This window comes from Carassius auratus, chromosome 9 (assembly GCF_003368295.1).
Source record: "Carassius auratus strain Wakin chromosome 9, ASM336829v1, whole genome shotgun sequence".
NCBI classification, from domain to species: Eukaryota; Metazoa; Chordata; class Actinopteri; order Cypriniformes; family Cyprinidae; genus Carassius; species Carassius auratus.
Window position 1 is genome coordinate 17,472,010 of NC_039251.1, and position 20,865 is coordinate 17,492,874.

The 20,865-nt window shown below is 37.6% G+C and overlaps 1 protein-coding gene across 3 annotated transcripts; it reads right to left on the reverse strand.

Annotated features, from left to right (window-relative positions):
• Positions 1-743: 743 nt before the first annotated feature.
• On the reverse strand, positions 744-19,321 carry LOC113108547 (AF4/FMR2 family member 3-like). 3 transcript variants are annotated; one of them, XM_026271737.1, is made up of 18 exons: positions 19,153-19,321; positions 12,280-12,357; positions 11,830-11,863; positions 10,931-10,988; positions 10,330-10,381; positions 8,986-9,023; positions 8,450-8,645; positions 4,605-6,638; positions 4,365-4,474; positions 3,841-4,000; positions 3,599-3,732; positions 3,423-3,486; positions 2,839-2,975; positions 2,479-2,550; positions 2,279-2,372; positions 2,126-2,175; positions 1,839-2,032; positions 744-1,660 (listed from the first exon to the last, which is right to left on the reverse strand). In XM_026271737.1, the coding sequence occupies exons 1-18, from the start codon at positions 19,156-19,158 to the stop codon at positions 1,539-1,541; spliced, it is 3,633 nt and encodes a 1,210-aa protein (XP_026127522.1). In that variant the 5' UTR covers positions 19,159-19,321; the 3' UTR covers positions 744-1,538. The 3 variants fall into 3 exon arrangements, with proteins under 3 accessions (XP_026127522.1, XP_026127521.1, XP_026127523.1); XM_026271736.1 differs by having other exon boundaries at positions 19,103-19,321; XM_026271738.1 differs by lacking the exon at positions 19,153-19,321 and adding an exon at positions 18,076-19,085.
• Positions 19,322-20,865: the final 1,544 nt, after the last annotated feature.

The following is a 20,865-nucleotide window of genomic DNA, read 5'->3' on the forward strand; positions in this document are numbered from 1 at the left end:
ATGGGGAGTACTACAACAGGAGGAGGATCCGTGTGTGTGTTGTGTGTGTGTGTAAACGGCGACAGATGATATGACTGAGGTTATCTTCCACTGCTAAATATATCACAGGCGACAAAAAGACAGCTAGAAAAAGAGGGGTGAAGTGACTTTCGCTGAAGTAAATCTTTTGACTTTTCAAGATGTTAAACATTAAAAATAAATATTTCATTTAAGATTATAAATGAAATAAATATGTATTTTTAAAAAGCCTAATAACTTAAAATAATCTATTTGTTTATAAATAAATGAGCATTTTCGACATCACTTTTTAGTAAGGGGAAACAATAGCCGACTTTTACAAATTCAAGTAAACATTCCTGGCTATAAAGCTCATTTTGATTCTGATCCGTCAATTATTTCTTCAAATAATTAGAAGATACCCCACCCCCCCACACACACTTCTGTGTATTTTATATTTTACACACAGTAAACATTCGACTGGACACTTCTGCTTTTTTTCCCCTTAGGTTCTGATAAAATGGTATCCATAAAATCTCACAGACTAGAATGTGTTAAGTCTATTTACATTTGTAGGTTATTGCTGGTTTGCATGTTGTTTCAAAATATAATCTTGCTTTCATTAGAGAGCTTAGCTAAGATCTGAAAAGTCATTAATGGATTGCTGTGCTTCAAAATCATCATCATCATCGTCATCATCATCATCATCATCATCAATTAATTATATAAACAACACCGCTACCATCTCCTGTAAAAACACTTTAATTTACAAAAGTCCTGATTATTTTTTTTCATACAGTTGAAACTTTACAACTTCACAATGCCATAAGAAGTCTTGCATAGACTGACATGACATTATGCTGGCTATTGAAAAACAGCACCGAAACATCTACATGACACATACTGAAAAAAATCTTAGACTTATTGCACAAAGAAGAAAAAATCATGAATCACATCCACAGATCTGAAAGAGACTTTGTGCATGCACAGTTTTTGATATAAGAAGTTAAAATAGGCTCATGAAAAAAAAGTTTTTGATGACAGTTAGATAATGCAACATCCCGTCATAAAAACATCACTTTAATCCAGTAAAAGGTTTATAACGGCAATTGAATTCATACAGAAAATAAAACCTTTTTAAATTTAATTTCTTGGCACATTTTGGAAGAGCAGCATTTGATGAATTAGCTGACAATGGTTCCTTTTCAAAACTTTCAGTAAGCATTTTTTAAGAAGTGCTAAGAATTGAATGAGGAAGATTCTTTTCATTTGACCTGCTTAATTGCATTACAGAAAACATGATTATTTCTGACACATTGTCCTAAGATATTATCACATTTAATGCTCAGTAACATGAAGTATATCTGCTCCTTAATACCTTATGATGACATCATGCCACGTCACAATTTTCTTCATTACTGTCTTGACCCAAAACACAGACTCCTTGGTCACAGAGTGCAGGTAACTGTAAAATGTTTTGCTAGTTCAGAACATTGTTTCCACAAGTGATTTGTGAAGTTTGAGAATGTCTGTACATGGTATTATGATAGATTAGCACTGATCCGGATCCACTGCAACCCTTGCCTGGTGTACTGGACGATATGGGCCATGCTGCTATGTAGAGTCAGGGGCCCAGTCAGTGTGTTCAGATAGTTGAAAAATTCTGGTGTGGGAGTGAGAGAGAATAAATAAATTGCCATTAGTTGAATTATCAGTGTATCGCCATTTATCAGTAAATATTAAAATAAAATGTAACATTTAAAAACTTTATAAATAAAATAAGAAAATACATGAAAAAATAGCAAATACTTTTTTTCTAAATGAACTGAATGAAAACTCACCTTTGTTTTCTTTGGCCAGGGTCTCAGCCACTTCCCAGTACTCATAACTGTACAGGACACTGTTGGTAATGTTGAGGTGATTTGCTGCCATCTGGTGGATGCGATGGGGAATGCTAATAGCACTGCTCCGTGAGCTCCCTGTGTGAGATCCCATTATATTGACAGAGCAAATAGAGGCAGGAGCTACAGATTCCCTGTAAAAGCACAAACACATATGTACTGACACCCAAACATAACATAAAGGTCTCACAGTCGCTGTGTATGGCCTAACTACAATTTACTCTTACTTTCCAGCACTGTTCCAAGGAGGGGGTTTATGAGGTCCTTTTGGAGAGCTCTAGTCAAAGTAAAAACAAGATACAAGAATGAGTAAATCATTGAACAAAATATACTCAGAGTTATTTTTACATATTGATGTATAATAATTGATAACTGCCAACCTTGAAGTAGTCCATCAGGACTTTGGAGTATTTTAGAGCGTTGTCCTTTTTAAGTCTGAACATTTGCCAGTAAAGAAGAGCAAGACAGCGGAAACTGAAACCCAGAAACAAAATTTGTGTTTTTCAACAGACTTTGACATAATCAAGAAAATCAAAATGATAATACAGACCGCTGAAGATCTTTGCAATGTTGTATTTACCATAGTACAGCTAGCTGTTTGTCTTCCTGGCTGGCTCCAGGCCCGGCGTGACTCTTAAGTTTCATAGCGTATCTATCCAACGCATAGAACAAAGACAGATCAATACAGAACGTCAGACAAACATAGGGCCTCCCTCCACCTGTTTTGGGATCTATCAATATCAGTCATTTTGGAAACATCAAATCTATTGACATTGCATTTGCCTGTCTTTAGCAAAAGCCCACATCTGCTGTTGGTAAAATACTGTCAGTATGAAGCCTGTCACAAGGAGCTACCCAGTCATGTAATATCTGGCCTATGCAAAATGCTGAAAAAAAGAGCAATAGAGAGGGTGAAAGATAAAATAAAACTCATAAACACCTTATGAGCTCCACAGTTTCAGCATACATGGTGTAAGGGGACTTGGACTCCAGTGGTCCTTCTTCCATGGCTTTACCGCACTCCATAAAGGACAAAGCAGCATCCACATAATTCACAGCTTTTCCTAGCTTATCCACCTGCAAACAGGGATAGAGAGAGAAAAGCGTAAAAGAAAGCAGTTGATGAATTAGTTACAGAGGATATAGACCAGAAATGTTCCTCCTTGTTTTTGTCTGTGAATATAATCCTTAGGATTCCATTCTCTGTCATAAAGCAATTGAAAAGCACCTTTTTTTTTTTAAACAAAAGTTGATTTTACAGCATTAAAAAGATTAATCTCAGGCAACTCCACACTCTCAGAAAAAAAGACAAAATCTGCCACTTTTTTTTAAGGCACACATTTGTACCTAAATGTTAAATGTTTGTACTTTTTGTAAAAGGTAATGCCCCAGTGACAGCTTTTGTACCTTTTTTTTTCTGAGAATGAATGTGTGGTCGTGTCTCCAAAAGAAGTTGCAAACCGCTGTAATAGTCTTGTCTAGTGGTAATATTCAATAATGTGTATGTTCACAATGCTGTCTTACCATAGCATCTGCTCGATGTTTCAACCTCTTGGCTTCATGCATGTAGTACTCAGCATGATGAGAGCTAACATGAAGGCAAATAAGGAGAGATTAGGTGAGAAATATGGGAATGTATATGACATTAAATGTCGCAGTACTGTTAAATGAAACAGAGGCATTGACAGACATTAACTCACACATCACTGATAGGTACAGTTCCTCTGTAGTGAAGCGGAAGGTTTGAGGGAGGAACCAGCGATCCAGAGAGAGACTGGAGGGGTCCTGACACCCCCACACACTCCACCTCTACCTTGGGCTGTGTCTTCTGAACCTGTTGAGACAATGATCCTGTTTCATTAATACATATTGATTTGCTTGATTTGCTATATGGCTCTTTGAAGAAAGAAAGAAAGAAAGAAAGAAGCATAATTTTAAGAACCTGTGATTTCTGAGGTGTTGAATCTTTGTCTTTTTCTGGAGGTGTGTTGTACTTCTCTGCATGCTGAGCTTTTACTGAGGGTTTTGAGAGCTCCAGTATGCCGGATGGAGGAGACAATGGGGATACAGGCCTCTTGGAATAAAAGTAATCATCCTGACTTCTGCATACACAGCAATAAAAAGCACATCATCCAGTGAGCATGACTCAGACAGTAAACATTACGCCACCATGTCCAAGTGGGAAATAAGAATAACAATGAATTGACCTTTTTCATGTTTGCATTTTGTCATAGGGGCTTCCCATGATTACTTTCAATGAATTAAAGCGGCACTGTAGAACAACAATACATTTAGAGTGGACATTACTCATGGATGGACATCCCCTTATTATATGAACTTGGAATAGCAAATATATTCTGAATTTCTGAATCAACAAAATAACACTGGAAAAAATACTTTCAAAGCAATATAAGAGCTTATTTAATATTATTATTAAACAAGTTAAGTGATTAGGTCTAAATATACCCGTTTTGTTTGTTGAGGGTTTCCTCAATCTCGCTGTGGACTGACACTGGTAGTTTATCTGCACGAGAGGGATTTCTCTTATTCTCTCTTTGAGCGTCTCCATTTTCAGCCTGATAAAGTAAAACACACACACACCCAAAAAAAACTTGTATGCAAAAACACATCTCATATTCAAAATAACATTAAATAATTGCAGATTTTTATGCATTAATTAAATATAAAGATGCTTTTCTTCCTCACTTTTCTTTTACTTCTGCCATCTCCAGGCAGTTGGTCCAAGTGTTTCATCGATGGCTTTTCTTTTGCCTTTCCCGTTGACAAAGCTGAAGACGAGGACTGTCTCTCTGTAATCTCATCTGCACTAGGGACTCTACCCAGAAGCGAGAGGTCTATCCTCACAACAAGCTTTTTCAGGCCTCGATGTGCAACAGTGGGGGACTTTTCAGTTCGGCCAAAAGGCACCAATGTGTAGAGTTTGTGTCTGCCCCGACCTTGAGTCTCAGGTGTGTTTAAGCTCGACCCATGGGGGTGAGCACCAGTGCCCGAACCCTGTTTCTCAAGCCTCCTTTTTGACACAGTTTTTTGGTTTGACGTTGAATCTGCAGGGACTTTGGCAACATTCCGGGGTGGACTAGACTCAGAGTCTGAATCAGAGGAAGAAGATGAGGATGAAGAGGATGAGGAGGAGGAGGAAGTGGAAGATGATGGGTGAGTGGGCTTGTTGACAGGAGTAGGCAAAGGTGGAGAAAGTGGAGGAGAAGGGCTAGTGTCAGTCACATGAAGACCTGAGGAAATGTCCTCATTGCTCCACCTTCTCTTCTTCTTGCTCTGTTCCTCAAGATTGTGTCCATTGTATTCCTTTTGGGTGTGATGCTGGCTGTTGGTGTGAGGTCTTTGCTTGGGCTGCACTGCCTTCCATTCAACTTCCTGCTCCCTCCTCCTCCTCCGTTTCCTCTCTCTTTCCCCTTCCTCTGTTCTCCTATCTTCCTTGTCTTCCTCTTCTTCAGAACTCAGAACCCAGCGACGCCTTATCACTTGCTCCTCCGCCAGTCTTCTTCGTCTCTGTTCCTTGCCGGTCTGCACCAGGGTTGCTCCCTGTGCATTACCTCGGCTGTCCACCTCTAGCTCTTTCTCTCTGGGCTTTGGATCTTTTTGGGAATGCCCGGTTCTGGACACTGAGGCCTCCCCTAGTTTGGTCTTGGGCTTTGGGCTGGAACTCTTTTGGGCAGTCTGTTTAGATCTTGACTGCTTTGTATCTGGAAAAGATTTAATCTTCGAGCTGTGACTAGATCGACTGTTGACTTCGCTTTGGGAAGAGTCCCTGGACTTTGACGAGGGACCTCGGTCGGAGCTCTTTAGAGTATTAAAATGAGAAGAATGGCCTGATTTGGAATGTGAACTGTGGATTGACACTGCTGTAGTTTCATTGCTTCTGTGATTATGTTCAATACTATGGTCATCTGTAGATTGACTGGCTTGTGGTTTTGGGCTAATGCTTGGTCTTTGCTTTGATAAATGCTTTGAAATGGGGTTTGAAGGTGAGTTAAACCTTTGCTTGCTTGTTGATTCAGAGTTTTTGCTTTCAAGCTTGTGTTTGAGATCCTTGTGTGGCTTTTCTGTTGAGCTGTGCTTGGAATGATGGGGTTGTTGAGGAGGACCAGGCCTGGAGTGTTTGGATAGAGAGTCTCTGGATCTAGAGTCTTTGGGTCTAAACTCCTTTCTCTGGTTGGCACTGTGGTCCGGAGGCACCCATGGCCTTACTTTGGGCCGGTATGCTGGATTAGAGCCAACGGTTGACCGTCCATTATGCCTGGGACTTTCTTGTTGAGGTGGCTGGACCTGAGGATATGTACCTTGACTAGGTACTGCGGTGAAGGAGAAACTTGGACTGGGGCTTCTGGGAGGGTGTAAAGGGCTGGGACTTCGACTCCCTTGGAAGCTGTCTCCTGGACTTGGGCACACACTTGGCACTGGGCTCGGCACAAGGCTAATTCCTGGACTGGGGCATGGACTGTATTCTGGACTGGGATGAGGACTGTTTCTGGGGCTGTAGTCAAATTTTGGACTTGGGACTGGACTTTCACATGGACTGTAATCCCGTCTGGATTCAGAGTCTCTGCTCCAGTATCTTCCAGGTGATGGTCCTCGGCCACAGTCAGATTTCGCAGTCCGTTGCTGTCCTCCACCTGGGTCGTGGTCAGATGACTGATGATTTTTAGGGACTTTCTCAAGCCACCTGTCCAGCTGCCATTGTGTGGATGGTGGACTCTCCGTCTGAACAGAGAAAGGACACGCGTTCAAGACAGAGAACAATGGTAAAACTGGTAAAATAATATTACTCTAAATCTGAATTTGATAAATGAATGTGACAATATAAATCAAGATGGATCTGTATTACAAAAGTTACTTGACAAGATTATAATTATCAGAGTATCTTTTCTTGACTATAAAGCCTTGACCGCTGAGGATGACAACAGTATAACTGTATAAATACATTCCAGAACCTCTTTAACAAAGAACTGTGCAGCAGACAGTTTAACAGAGTGAACATCACATTTAAAATCGTAGTGGTGATGCACAGTCATGGCATTCATAGGCTAATCGTAGGAATATTAGACAGAATTTCTATCTATTAAACATCTCAATCCTTTACCCTACTGATGTAAAGAAACCACTGTATGTGAGCAGAAGATTGCATAAACCAATAACCAATGACTCAATGACAATATATTTACTCAACAATGTGATACTAAGAAAGTATGGTGGGAAAACTACAGAAAAATGGCAATGAGAAATTATCAGAATAAATGAAAAGGAAATATGAGTATTTATGTAAACAGACCAGTGTGTCAGTGGGAGAGAGAGGAAAAGAAAAATATGGAGGTGAGAGGGTAACTGAGACAGAGAGAGAGAGGCCAGAAAACTGTGGAGATTCCTTAAACCCTAACAAACACTTTCTTTCAATTTCACACTGCTTCCACCATTACAATGCCTCTTCAGTTCACTTACTCCAAACTATTACAAACAAGAAATAAATGAGCGGAATGGAAAATAAATACTGTATGAAAACATAATCATATTTTATAGAGTAATACAATAAGCTATACTCACTTTACAAAACATTTTAATTAACACCACAAAATCAAAGCAAATACTCACTTGATAGCACACTTGAGTGGCAGGGCAGACTGAGCTTTCTTCACTCGCCTCCAGTAGCTGACCAGAGCTAATTTAAACTTCTACTCCTCCACTCAAACATTCCCCCTTCCCCTCTCTCTCTCTTTCCAGCAAAGACACTGCATCTCTTGTGCCCTTTTCCCACTGCCACTCCCCACAAACCCCCCTCTACCTGGAACTGTGTGGCGTTTCCAAGCCGTCCTCCTCAGAGACACTACATGACTACACGTAGATGAAAAACACATGGTGTTCCCTCCTCCCTTCTCCACAGGTTCCAAATAGATGGCATGTTCAGTAATAGAGCCAGCTGTGTCACACAGATGCCTTCATTCATATGGTGGTGTAACCCTGTGCTATGCTACTAGAGCTTTTAATCCCTCCTTCTCTTGAAAAAATTAAGAAAAATCCTTCAAATGTAGCTGTTATCAGCTCAGGATCCCTTGATGACAAAATGTTATCATTTACTCACCCTCACATTGTTCCAAACCTGTATGACTTTCTTTCTTCTGTGGAATACAAAAGAAGATATTTTGAAAGATGTCTCTGTTGTTTGTCCATACATTGAAAGTTAGTGAGGTCTAACGTTGTTTTGTAAAATCATTCAGGTTTGGAACTACATGAGGGCGAGTAGATGACGACATCATTTTCATTGTTTTGGGTAACCAATCCCTTTAGGTTCTGCTTTCTGTGACGAAATCAATGTTGACATGTAGTACTTCCTATCTAGTTAGTCATCTGGGGCGCCACATGTTGACATGACACCCAAATTCTAAAGTCTCAGCAGCCGCCCCTCCACATTCCTCTCTCCTCCCCCCACCATCTCTTTTTACCTCATCCACTATAAACAACTACTGGGAAACAGACAGCGAGGCAATGAGATTGCACGGCAAAAAAATACTACAGCATACCTCTGTGCTGCAGTTTAAGGTCCGCTGCTGGGTCGGTGTCCTGCACCGGTTGTGCGTCCCTGGGCTCGGGCTGCGTGATCGCTGGCTGTGATCGCTTTCCCATTCACTGGAGGGGTCTGATCCTGAAGACCCTGAGCTAGAATGTCTCACTCTTCCGACATGTGTGTGTGTGTGGCGCTGCTGCTGGCCTGACAAGCTGTCAGTCAATACATGCAAACAATAGAAAGGGATAGTCACACACTCAGATGCATTTCCATGTACAACAATCTTGACTATCAAGTTCAAATAAATCCCAAAGAAGTATGCAGACTAAACACTACTAGTGGTGTGAGTGTGTTTTTTTTGAGGGTTGAACATGTTGAAAGGCCAAAAGAAACAGAGGCTGGTCTAGCATCCAGCTGTCACATTCCACATTTTCTGACCTCTTCAATATGTAATACACACACTGACACTTACAGAGACAATCACTGGACAATAATGAGACCTGGTAAAGTTACAAACATAAAGCAGACAATACATCACAAGCACACACTCACCGGTCATTATCAGCCCAGGAAGTTGTTTGCTCACTTCCCTGTTTGACAGATAAGAATAAAAAACACGATTTTAATAAATGAGAGCTTTTTAGCTTAGAATCTTCAACTTCATGGTCATTACTTGCATCTTGACCAAAGCAAAAGCCAAAGTCCTGCATGCAGTAATGGCAGAAAGGTCATGAGTCTGGCGTATTTTATGACTCAGACGTTTATGACTCATAAACCTGGAGTCCTGTGATGAGATACACGCATGCACAAGGAGCTGGTGTTGTAGGTTAAAATTAGAGTCAAATATCATACTTCTCAATTACAGCAAACCATGTCAAGGTAAGTAGCACAGATATGGAGCAGTGCCTTTTTTCTCAAGGAGGCAAGAAGGCAAGAAGGCAGTGCCTTTAAAAAAAGAGTTGTGTAACAAGAAATCATAATTTATTTTTGATAAAACTCCTTCTAAAAGGGATGTGAAGGAGTAGCAGCTAAATACTGTACAGCTCGCTCATTTAGCACCACAAATTATCCTGAATCAGTTCAACTGGTCAAATTAGACAGACTAACTATAAAGTAAATATCTCACCCGCATGAAATTATCTGAAAGTGAGATGTTTTTTTTTAGCAGCCCTTCAGACTGGTTAAATTAAATGTCACCTCTTTTAATGATTATAGTGTTTACAGAGAATTTGATGATAAATAGTTATTGACTCATAATAATATGACTAAAATGTAAACAAAACGATTGACACTACCGTTCAAAAGTTTGTGGTCGGTAAGATAATTTTAAAGAAATTCATACATTTCTGAAGAATCATCTGACACTGAAGACTGGAGTAATGAAGCTAAATGTAAGCTTTACTATAACAGGAATAAAGTACATTTTAAAATATATAAAAATTGCTAAAAACATTTTTTTTGTGTGTGTGTGTAATATTGTTACACAATATTAATGTTTTTACTGCATTTTTCATCAGATGGTGAGCTTAAGAGACTTCTTATCAAATTCCCAAAACTCCAAACTTTTTAACAGTAGTTTACATTAAATAAGTTTGAATATTTCATTATAATAAATAGCATTATGCTAAGATAAACAAAAAAGTATCTTAGTATTAGTATACTCTCCAAAGAAAACAATAGCAATGTTAGTGTTAATATAGTGCTGCAATGAGAAAGCAATGCAAAAACAATTGCCACATGAGTCAGGTGACTGGTATAAATGCATTTTGTGGTGAATGAACAAATGAGCTGGACTGTGCTCAAAGCTAACAAAAGCACAAGCAGTGCAGGAGTTATTGATACTATGATATCTGCTTTTTCCACCCATTGCTTCAACAGTTTTAACAGGCGCCCTACCTCATCCTTGTCATCTTCGTCACTGCTGAGCTTCAGGTCATCAGCGAGCATGCTGGGAGGGCAAAGAGAGAGTCAAACATGAGAGAATGTCACACTTGCTTGACAAAGAGACTTATTCGTTTTACCAATCTGCAGCACATCTGTGTGTATGTGTGTATTAAATGTGTGAGCTTGCTTCAAACAGTCTAACCATAAGAGATTGGATCACATTACAAGCTTCAAAGAAAAAAGTCATAAACACAGCGCTCTAATGTTTAACAGTGATGTTATGTGCTTCTGGGCTCTAACCTACTGTGTTAACCTGCTCTGCAATTAGATACAAACTCAGTGAAGTTTATGAGGTCGGTGAAGTTGGTACGGTGGAGATATAACACCGGTCTAATCCTCCATGTGAAGCTGGTTTTAAACAGCAGTTGGTCTAAAGCAGTTAAATTCCAGGAAGCCCAATCTAATTATACACACCAATATGCACAGACGTTCAACTCTGAATTCTCTAAAGTCAGTTGTTTATGGTGTAATAAAGTGAAAAGGCAGAAGCAGTTCAGTCACAACCTGGTGCTTGGTTACCATGGACGGATTGGGTGCTGTGCATCCCACTTACGATTTATGAGGGGCCACGAGTGGACGTGAGGGCATCCTCATAGAGACACCATCCCTCACTGAGAGAGCCACAGGGAGAGAAATACATCAGCATTATGGAGCAGAATGTAAAAACACTGCTATAATAACACAGCTGTGTATACATATGCAGATGTGAACTACGTAGTGATTTCTCAAAGTAAGCAGGTGATGAAGAGCAAGCCTATTACACACACATCAAGCATGCACAATATATCTATACCATATCGATTTGGTATTAAATGATATTTAACAAGTATTGTTAGTGTTGTTAAACTGTTCAAAAGTTTAGACTTTTTTTTAATGACAGTAATACTTTCATTCAGCAAGGACAAGTTAAATTGATCAAAATTGATTTCAAGATATTTAAAATGTTACAAAATATTTCTATTTCAAATAATAACTGTTCTTTTGAACTTTCTATTCGTCAAAGACGCCTAACTGTTTAAATGCCACAAATATTGCCACTGAATATTATGCAGCACAGTTTTTAACATTGATAATATTTAAAAAATCAGGATGTTAGAAAGCTTTATGAAGGACACTGAAGACTGGAGCAATGGCTGCTGAAAATTCAGCTTTGCCATTACAGAAATATACTTTTTAAAATGTATTAAAAACAGTTGTTTTAAATTGTAATAATATTTCATGGTATTTCTGTTTTTAAGTTTTTTTGGATCAAATAAATGCAGCCATGGTGAGCATTAGAGACTAAAAAAAACTAAATAGTGAACAATATAATTATTAGTCAGGTAACCTAATATGAAAATAAGCTTATTGGTAACCGTCAGAATAAATTTTAGTGCATCCCAGATTTAGAGAGACATATATTTAAGACAGAGCTCTAAACAGATGGTTTGAACATCAATCTAGCGTGTTTACCAAGTCTGTGTCGTGAATTGGGCTGCTTTCCCTCCTAAAACGGATAAACAGAAAAAAAACAAATCAGTCAAATCAACACACACACAAACAGAGGGGTAAATTCACTTATCTGTACCAAACACTGTCACACTGTATCTTAGCACTTAACCTTCCCCCTGAAATCCAGTTATTAAATTAAATCATATTTTCGGCATTAAAAAAATGGCATAAATTTACTGTACAATTCCTAGAACTGGCCTGCATTGGCGCTTGGGGCATTGCAACCCTGATTTGCATAATTTCTGTAGTGACTAAAACAACACAGGTTTATGAGTGTGTGCAAATAAACAAGGCAAGCGTAATACCCAGCAGGGAGAGAGAGGAGTAGAAAAACAGACAGAGCAGAGTTGGTGCATTATATTGGTGAATTTGTCACACTTTCCTGCAGTCTGTAATAAACCCTGTGCGTACCTTTGAGTGTGAGTACAGGAAATGCTGAGTGCCCCCTTCCCCTGGGGGCTGCTGGTAAGGCCAGGACTGGGTCATGTCCTACGGAGAGATGAGAGGACAGAGGCTAAAAGTTAAAATGACTTACAGGTTTGGAAAATGAACTTTTAAAGTCATTATCATATGCAACTGACAGAGAAGTCCTCAGATGTAATGTGCATCTTTAATGGACTCCTGAAATGTATTTATATCTACTGACAGTTTTTTGTGAGGCATTATAGGCCCATTACATCGGGGGATTTGCACTGGTTGGGATGGTTGTGTTGTGTTTTGAAGCATTTAAACATTACAAGCTTTTTCTATATGCCACTTTTATTCTTAACTTAAAGGGATCGTTCAGCCCAAAAATTATATTCTGTCATCATTTCCTCAGCCTCATGTCATTATAAAACAACATGAATTTCTTTTGAACAAAAATAAAATATTTTGAGAATTGATCTTGAAAAAGGTACTTTTTTGTCCATACAATGGAATTTAATGATCACCAAAACCGTTTGGTTATCAACTAAGGCTGTCATAAAAAAAAAAAAAAAAAAGATTTTCGAATATTCGTCGAATTTAAAATAGAATAAAACGAGGTCTCAAAAAATTGCTGGCACACAGTTTGGGTTAGTCCTCTTGAGGAACAAAATTATATAATGCTGACGGTGCATGAACGTGGAAGCTGAAGTATACTTTGGCCTTTAAGTGTCATTGCATTATAATGTTTTTTTTAGCCTATCCAGTGGAAAAAAGGAACATCAACATGGAGAAGATCATGTTTACATAAAAACTGAAACCAAGCCATTCACACTGAACGCATATTTCACGCATTTTCTAAAGGGACATCTTATCACAATTGCACTCACGTCTCGCACAAGAGAGCCGCCTTTTTAGAAAGCTATGTAAAATTAGTGTAAGTTCAACTTTTAAAAAACATATCTCAAGACTTTATGGTGGGTTTATTCACCATCCCACTCCATCTCATGTTTTTAAATGAAAAATTTAGGCTTTCCGCCCTTTGTATTAAACCATGTATCCATACATGATGCTGTTTTGTTTATAGTTGTTTAAGCAACTTAATTAATTTTAATTGGTTTATAAATATTATTGAATTAATATGCACTTTTTTCCACAATCATGTTTTCTTATGCTTTGAATAAATGTGCATTAGTAATATTTAGCTTGATGCGACCTCTTGTGGCCTCAGGAGAGAAGCCAAAAGCTTTTCTTCACCCTAACTGAAATCATGCATTTTAAATTCGAATATAATTAAAAAATACAATAAAATACAATAAAATAAATAAATTAATGGAATTTAGTTTTTCAGCCATTTTTACAGCCCTATTATCAACGTTCCACATAAGAAAGTTTATACAGGTTTGGAATTACATGAGGGTGAGTAAATGACAGAACTTTCATGTTTGAAAATTGAAATGCCCCATGACACCATCTGTAATAGTATGATAGACCTTCTCTTGTTTTTAAATTATCAAATTAAAAATACATACATTAAAAACACTTAGAATCCATAATAAAACATAACAACTTTGAATCAGTCAGATGTTGTTTTCCATTTAGCTGATGCTTTTCAGTACTTACATTGCTTTCAACCTGGCTGCTGTATTGATTTTAAGTTCCAGTGAGAATCAAACAAACAAATTCTTCATGTTGCTCATAAAATAAGCAGGTTTTGCAGAAGTAATGCGTCATTTGCTGTAGATTCTGTGTTGCTAAATAATGACTGTTAATCCACTTTATGACCTAACATAGTCCAGTAAGAGTTCATGACCTTTTGATAAAGAACCTACAGTATTTGTGGGTTTGATTGAGTTTCTGGCATTTCTGATAATATGTGTGATTAAAATAATTCCCCATCAAAACTTGTATTGTGTAATCTGTGCCTGAAGCTGTTTTTGTTAGAGCATGCACGTGTGGTACAGAGCAGGAAGCAGTCTGAGAAAAGGTCATGAGCTATCTAATCTGATAGCTGTTATAGGAAAACAGATGTGCAGTGTTTGACTAAAATTAAATGCTCATGGACTGAAGTTTTTTTTTTATCTAAGTGTAAAACAGAGTCAGAATGGTTAAAAAAAAGTAATATTTTTACATTATTTATGCATGACTGACTGCTAACTGAAAATGTATGCAATGGTACATATGGTTATTTTGCATGATTCTGCATGCTGCAAAGTCAACTGCAATTTTGGCTTATGCCAATAAATAATAAAAGAATAATAATTATAAAATACTGTTTATACTTCCATGTTCTGACTTTGGTCATACATAGCGATGGATGAGCCGATGTTTCATGTGTCAGGATGGCGAAGATGTATTTTTATATTTCTAAACCTAATAATGGTCACATAAGCAAACTTTGTCGTAATTTGTCGGGTGGTTTAGTGATGCACGAAGCACAGCTCGCACAGAAGTGGCGAATCTGTAGTCTGTGTAAACCTGCTGCAAAATTGTTTGGCCTCATGAGGAATTCCTGATGGTGTATATTCAAATTGAAATGACTGGATTTTGCTCACGAAAAAAGTACATGTGACCACACCTTTGTAGCTGTGTGTGCATAAAGTATTCAACAGAAGAAAGAAACTCCTACAGGTTTGAAACAACTTTGTGATGAGTAAAAGATGACAGATTTTTCATTTTAGCTTGAACTATTCCTTTAAACTTGGAAAAGAGAAAGAATGACTAATTTACATTACATTTATGTAGATGACAGCAACAGACATTTCCACTGTATGCAAACTACTGTAGTTATCAATCCTAGGTCTCCTGTTCATCTTTACAAATAAGTACGAAAATAAACTCTACACACATAAACTGTATTGGATTTGTAAGCGATATCAACAGCAGCCTTTCATTTGTAAACTCCACCATGTCTTCAACACAGACTTCTAAATTCGAACTGCAGAACAGTATCATTGTAAACATACATTATACACATCAATCGTTCTTCCTAGCCTGTAGCAATATTTCGAAAACACACTCCTCCCCTCTAGAGCATAACTCTTCGCCCTTCCCTCTCGTCCACCTGCTTCATTATCTCTCTCGCTGCCTTTAGTCACTAAGGACCCATCTCTCTTCACCAACAACAAGGCTTCCCAGGTGAACCTGCAAATGCTTCTCTGTGTCTCGTCCCTCTCACTCTTTAGATGCTTTGAAGTGGCCAGAGCCAGTCTGCAGCACATTAAAAGCAACCCAGCCTCTTTAAAATACTTTAAAATTTACACATAAGCATAATAAAATCAAAGATTAAACTAAATTTGATTAAAATATAAAAAACATGCACAGTGTCATGAGCTAATACGCTTAATGAAAGCCACATAAGTCTAATAAAAGCTGTTCTATTTTACATTGAGCTGAGATGACTTGTGTGCTACCACATTAAGGCCTTTTAACCACCCAAGAATTATTCACTTTATTTCAAGAACTCCTATGTTATTGCCAATTTTCTGTTGAGAAATATTTAGTTATAGCAGACAGAACTGAAACAGTACAACAAAAAACCATTTTGAAAAGGCACAGACAGACTCACACACTAATGCTTGCAGAGACACCTGTTGTGCTCTTTCTAAAAATACCTATGACCACAACACCGGCCCTGAGAAGACTTACACATCTATGTATGTGCTTGTTCACCTACACAGAATTCAGACTGGTGATGGTAACAAACCAGAATATGATAATGTGAGAAATCCAGTATTGTACTGTACAGCAATGCTCCCACACGACTGTACACAATGTACACGACTTCTGCCTATCAAAACTTTGATATTGAAGACTGCATTTAAATTTAGTAAAACATTCAGCCCGTGCAAAACTGGGGCAAAAGGTCATGTGTTTGAACTCACAAACTGTGTGATTAGTTTGAAAAAGATGCATTTAGTAAATCTTTCCATAGATTTTAAAATGCTTTCAACAGAAAACTACTAATCAAAAAATGATTTCTTTGATTCCTTCACCTTAACATAAAGAACTGTATTTTACATTTCTATCAGATGTCTGGAAACCACTGACTAGAACCAAAGATCTGAATCTGCATAAGTATTTCCCTCCGAAAATCAGTACCGCTGCATTTCATATCTGTCCTTTTTGGGTAAGTGGGTCTGTTCTCATGCAGCAGACATCACACATGAATTATTGTTCATTTAGATAGCACTTGGATTACTCGTACCTAGATATGTTAGTAATTCATCTATAGAATAATCCTCCCCCATTTCATTCAGTAAATGATCATACAGCAGCCCTATTTATATATATATATATATATATATATATATATATATATATATATATATATATATATATATATATATATATATATATATATATATATATATAACCAGAAAGGCTAAACTGCATAATAACTTTTGTAAACACACAATTCAGCTAAATTAAACTCATCTTTAGAGCCTCCAACCTAGAGATTATTATTATAGATTATAGATTATTACAACCTTCTAATGCTATTTTACAGTTTAGGATAAATGTGACTTGTAGGTGTATTTTTTTGAATAACTCATGATTCCAATGACAAGCTGTCCCCAGTCTGAGTCAGAGCTGCTGGGATTATTTCATTTGAATAACCCATTAACATTTAAGGATGTATTTTGAATGGGAATAAAACCAGCATCTGCAATAGAACTGATTTGTTGGAGGAAAAACCTGTAGCTCAAATCAAATAGAAACAAGTACAGCATAATGTACAATGTTCTGGTGTGCTTGAAGGGTGGAGGGGTTTATTTTGTAGTAATGACAGATAGAAAATGGTTACACTTTATTTTAAGGTTTTCTTGTTAGAATATGGGTTTGATTTAGGGTTAATGTAATTATGCAAAATTCACTGTTATTACAATTTTGTACCTTTCTCAGAAAAAGGTTAGGGTGTCGTTTTTCAAAAGGTACTGCCCCAGTGACAGCGTTTGTACCTTTCTTTCTGAGTGTGTACATGCAACAAAGACACTGTAAAATAAAGTGTTACCAAAAGTGTTTTATTATATACCGGTAATTACACACTTACTCCATTATATTCAAAAATAATTTTATATAAAATTATGAGATTGACCAGCTTCAATCAGGTATTTCAGAAAGATGTGAAAAAATGAATTATTATTTTGTGTAGTGCACATTTTATGAAATTCCAGTACAGTTTGGATTAAAGTATTAAATTAAAGGCCTTTTTAATGTATATTTATAGAAAAATGTCACAGATAGCTATACTAAATTAATGTGCAGTGCAACCCTGGAAAATATCTGAACAGCAAGGTAATTTCCAATCAATAAAAATCAATATAACACCACTTAATATAAGCTAAGCTCCATATTTTTAAACAAACCTTAGAAAATACACTGCAGCTGAATATAATTCTGCACACCTGACACCATATATCTGACTGCAGGTGATTTGGATGCCATAGTGGTTGTCTAACACATGCTCTTGTCTGAACTGAAATATACATAAGTGTCCTCAAAAGCGCTCAGTGTAGGGACTGACTCACACACAGCTTGAGGGGAAAAAAATGTTTTATGATCTCTTACTTTTTTTTTTTAATGAGCCTTCTTCACAGCACCTGTTTTATTACCCTCAGAATGACTGAGAATGAGTCATCTGTGAAGCCAGTGTGTTTGCATGAGTGCAGCAGTGAATGGGTGTGTGTGTGTTTGTGTGTGTGTGTGTGAGAGAGAGAGAGAGAGAGAAAAAGAGAGAGAGGGAGAGGGAGAAATTCCCAAAGTTCAGAAGCTAAACTAGGTGTTTTTAACCTTACTCACTTATCACTTGGTCCTCTCTGCGCCCTCAGCTGATCTTCAACTCGTCTTCTCCCAGGATTGTTTTTTTTCTTCTTCTTTAAATTACTATTATACTCAAATATGCGTCAGTAAATATTAGTACAAGCGGACCTAGTCAGACAGAGCACAAAATCCCCTAGATGCCATCGGGTCTCTGCGGAGAAGTTCAGACCGAGATACTAAAGCGCAGAGATAAACATGATGTAACAGCAGGAGAGGCAGCTGCTGATCGCCTTGATAGAGTGAAGAAGAGCTCCGGAGTTACAGAAGAGGAAGTCTCTTTTTAAAAATTTGAATTTGAATGTTTCGTACCACCTAATCAAAGCTGCGCGCGCCACACAGCAAAACCGAAAACACCAAGCTGCGCTCAAAGGTATTCACACCGGAAAACAGTTCAACTGTCAAAACCATAGCATCACATCTCAGAGTATAGAGATATGATAACGCACGATTCTTCTAACTAGCCTAAAGAGCACCCCCCCACCCCATCCACCCCCATTATTACTCACATACAACAATAATCTGCATTTTCAAACATTTCGGAGACAAAAGTTAGAATGGAAGTTAGGGCGTTTAAGAGACCCTGGCGATGAGAAGTCGTGGTCGCCTGAGCAGGTAACCATGGCAACAGTACGCGACTCATTTCGTGAGGATCGACATCGGACAGAACATAAACACAGCCATTATTTACCACTTGACTATGTTATTGCATATCACACATATCACAAAAATGTCTGTGTTTTGTTTAAAAAGTTTAAAGATGTTTAAAGAAGTTGACGTTCGTCTAAGTTTTGGAAAAAAAACTAAATACAAATAAAGTGTTGCGCGAGACTGCACCCCTAAATGTTCGGTAGAAATTCATTATAAATAGCCTAACAAGAAAAATGTATTAAATAGGCTTTAGAAAGTAAATTGGATAACACCAATTAGAAATGGTCGTTATCATCATGTTTTGGTCTCTCCCTGAAAAACAATGGAATAAAACGCTTTAGGTTTGTATGACACTGACCTGGGAGGCGTGCTGAAGCATGAAACAAACACTTGCAAGTTTTCCCTTACTTCCATAAATGGTAGGCATGTTGAGGTCGATTGTTCAGTTGTCCATTTTGGCAGGTACAGAGGCGCAGCACCGCGCACCGCGGGAGAACCAGCGTCCACGGGTCACGCATCAGAGGCACGGTCGGTGTTTCTGTGGAAGCACGCGATGGGCGGAGGCTGATGTACCGGAAGCTCGGCGTTGTCACCCAAACATCGCGTCAGAGCTCTATGACGGCGATGCTCGTAGATACACTCCTGCGTAAGCAAGCGGGGAGGAGGGAAAAGAGTCACCAAGAAACTGAAACAGGAATTCCTCTGGGAAAGCGAACAAAATGTCTATCTATCTATCTATCTATCTATCTATCTATCTATCTATCTATCTATCTATCTATCTATCTATCTATCTATCTATCTATCTATCTATCTATCTATCTATCTATCATAAGGAAGACCTCACCTAATATCAGTAATGAATTTAACAAAGCAAACACATCTTTTAAAATATACAAGGTATAGGCTTATTGAGCCTATAGCTTATCTCTGAAGACGAAGGAAGAATGGAATGCAGCCTGTTACATACCCACAGAAAAGGATTAGGCAAGAAATGATTTCCACTGAATTTCCAGATGTTTCTGAATGTGTGCTGAGGTTAAGAGTTCACTGGAACCTTTTGAAATTCACTGCTGACTCCCAGATCTGTTGCAGTCTATCTCCCCCCACACTGCTACATACATTTCACTGAAAAGAGAGAATGCAAACAGAGCCTATAATCTTTAAGGATATAAATGCATCATGAAAGCCATGATACAATTTACGGTGATGCTAAGAGGTATGCACTTTCTCTGTCTGTGAACTGATTTTGCATTCTCTTGTAGTTGTGCCAAAAAAGAAACATCAGAGCAACATGGCATTTGTTTGTGGCTGTGTAAAACTTGCTACAATTATTACTGACATCTGACATAGACAACCTTGTCCAATAAAGAAACGTTAGGAGACTAAGAATCTTCAATCGATTCTTAATCATCATCATGCATATGCATATATATATATATATATATATATATATATATATATATATATATATATATATATATATATATATATATATATATATATATATATATATATATATATATATATATATATATATATATACACACACACATATATGCATGATGTCATGGGTTTCTAGGGTGTAGATTTCTGTCTTACTGGCCCAAAAAGTCAAAAATAGAAAAACCAAAAAGGGTCAACCCTCTAATCTCTATGATATTGTGGCTAGAGTTGGCTCAGGTTGTTGATTTATTATTAAGTCTAAGGGACATTATCATCCGTTATATGTGCACCAGATAAAATAAGTCTGATCACTAAGAAAATTTATAATTTACCAATCAATCTGTATGATTTAATGCATGATTTGCAATAGTGTTTGTGTGCATGGAAGAGACCCAGATGTGCTGCTGATCCTTCTTTCTCACAGTTGTGGTTTCATTACTCAGAGCACTCTTCTTACAACCTCTCAGTCATTACTCACCCTCATGAAGAGAGAGCCACACCTGGAGGACAAAAATAATCAAAAATAGATTGAAAACGAGAAAGCGCAAGCACTGTGTCAGAGAAAGACAGTGTGAGAGAAAGATTAGATTTTTAATAAAAAAGAAAAAAGAAAGAAAGAAGTTTTATGCCATGCAGTATTAAAAAACAAAAATTACATAGAAATTGAAAAATTTGACT

Bases quoted from the DNA above. Each gene is read 5' to 3' on its own strand.
- LOC113108547 (XM_026271736.1), bottom strand. From the start codon at position 19,171: ATGCCTACCATTTATGGAAGTAAGGGAAAACTTGCAAGTGTTTGTTTC. The intron at 3,487-3,598 runs GTGAGTTAATGT...CCTTCATGTTAG, and splicing joins ACTGTACCTATCAGTGATGT to CTCTCATCATGCTGAGTACT. The intron at 2,033-2,125 runs GTAAGAGTAAAT...GTGCTTTTACAG, and splicing joins CCTTGGAACAGTGCTGGAAA to GGAATCTGTAGCTCCTGCCT.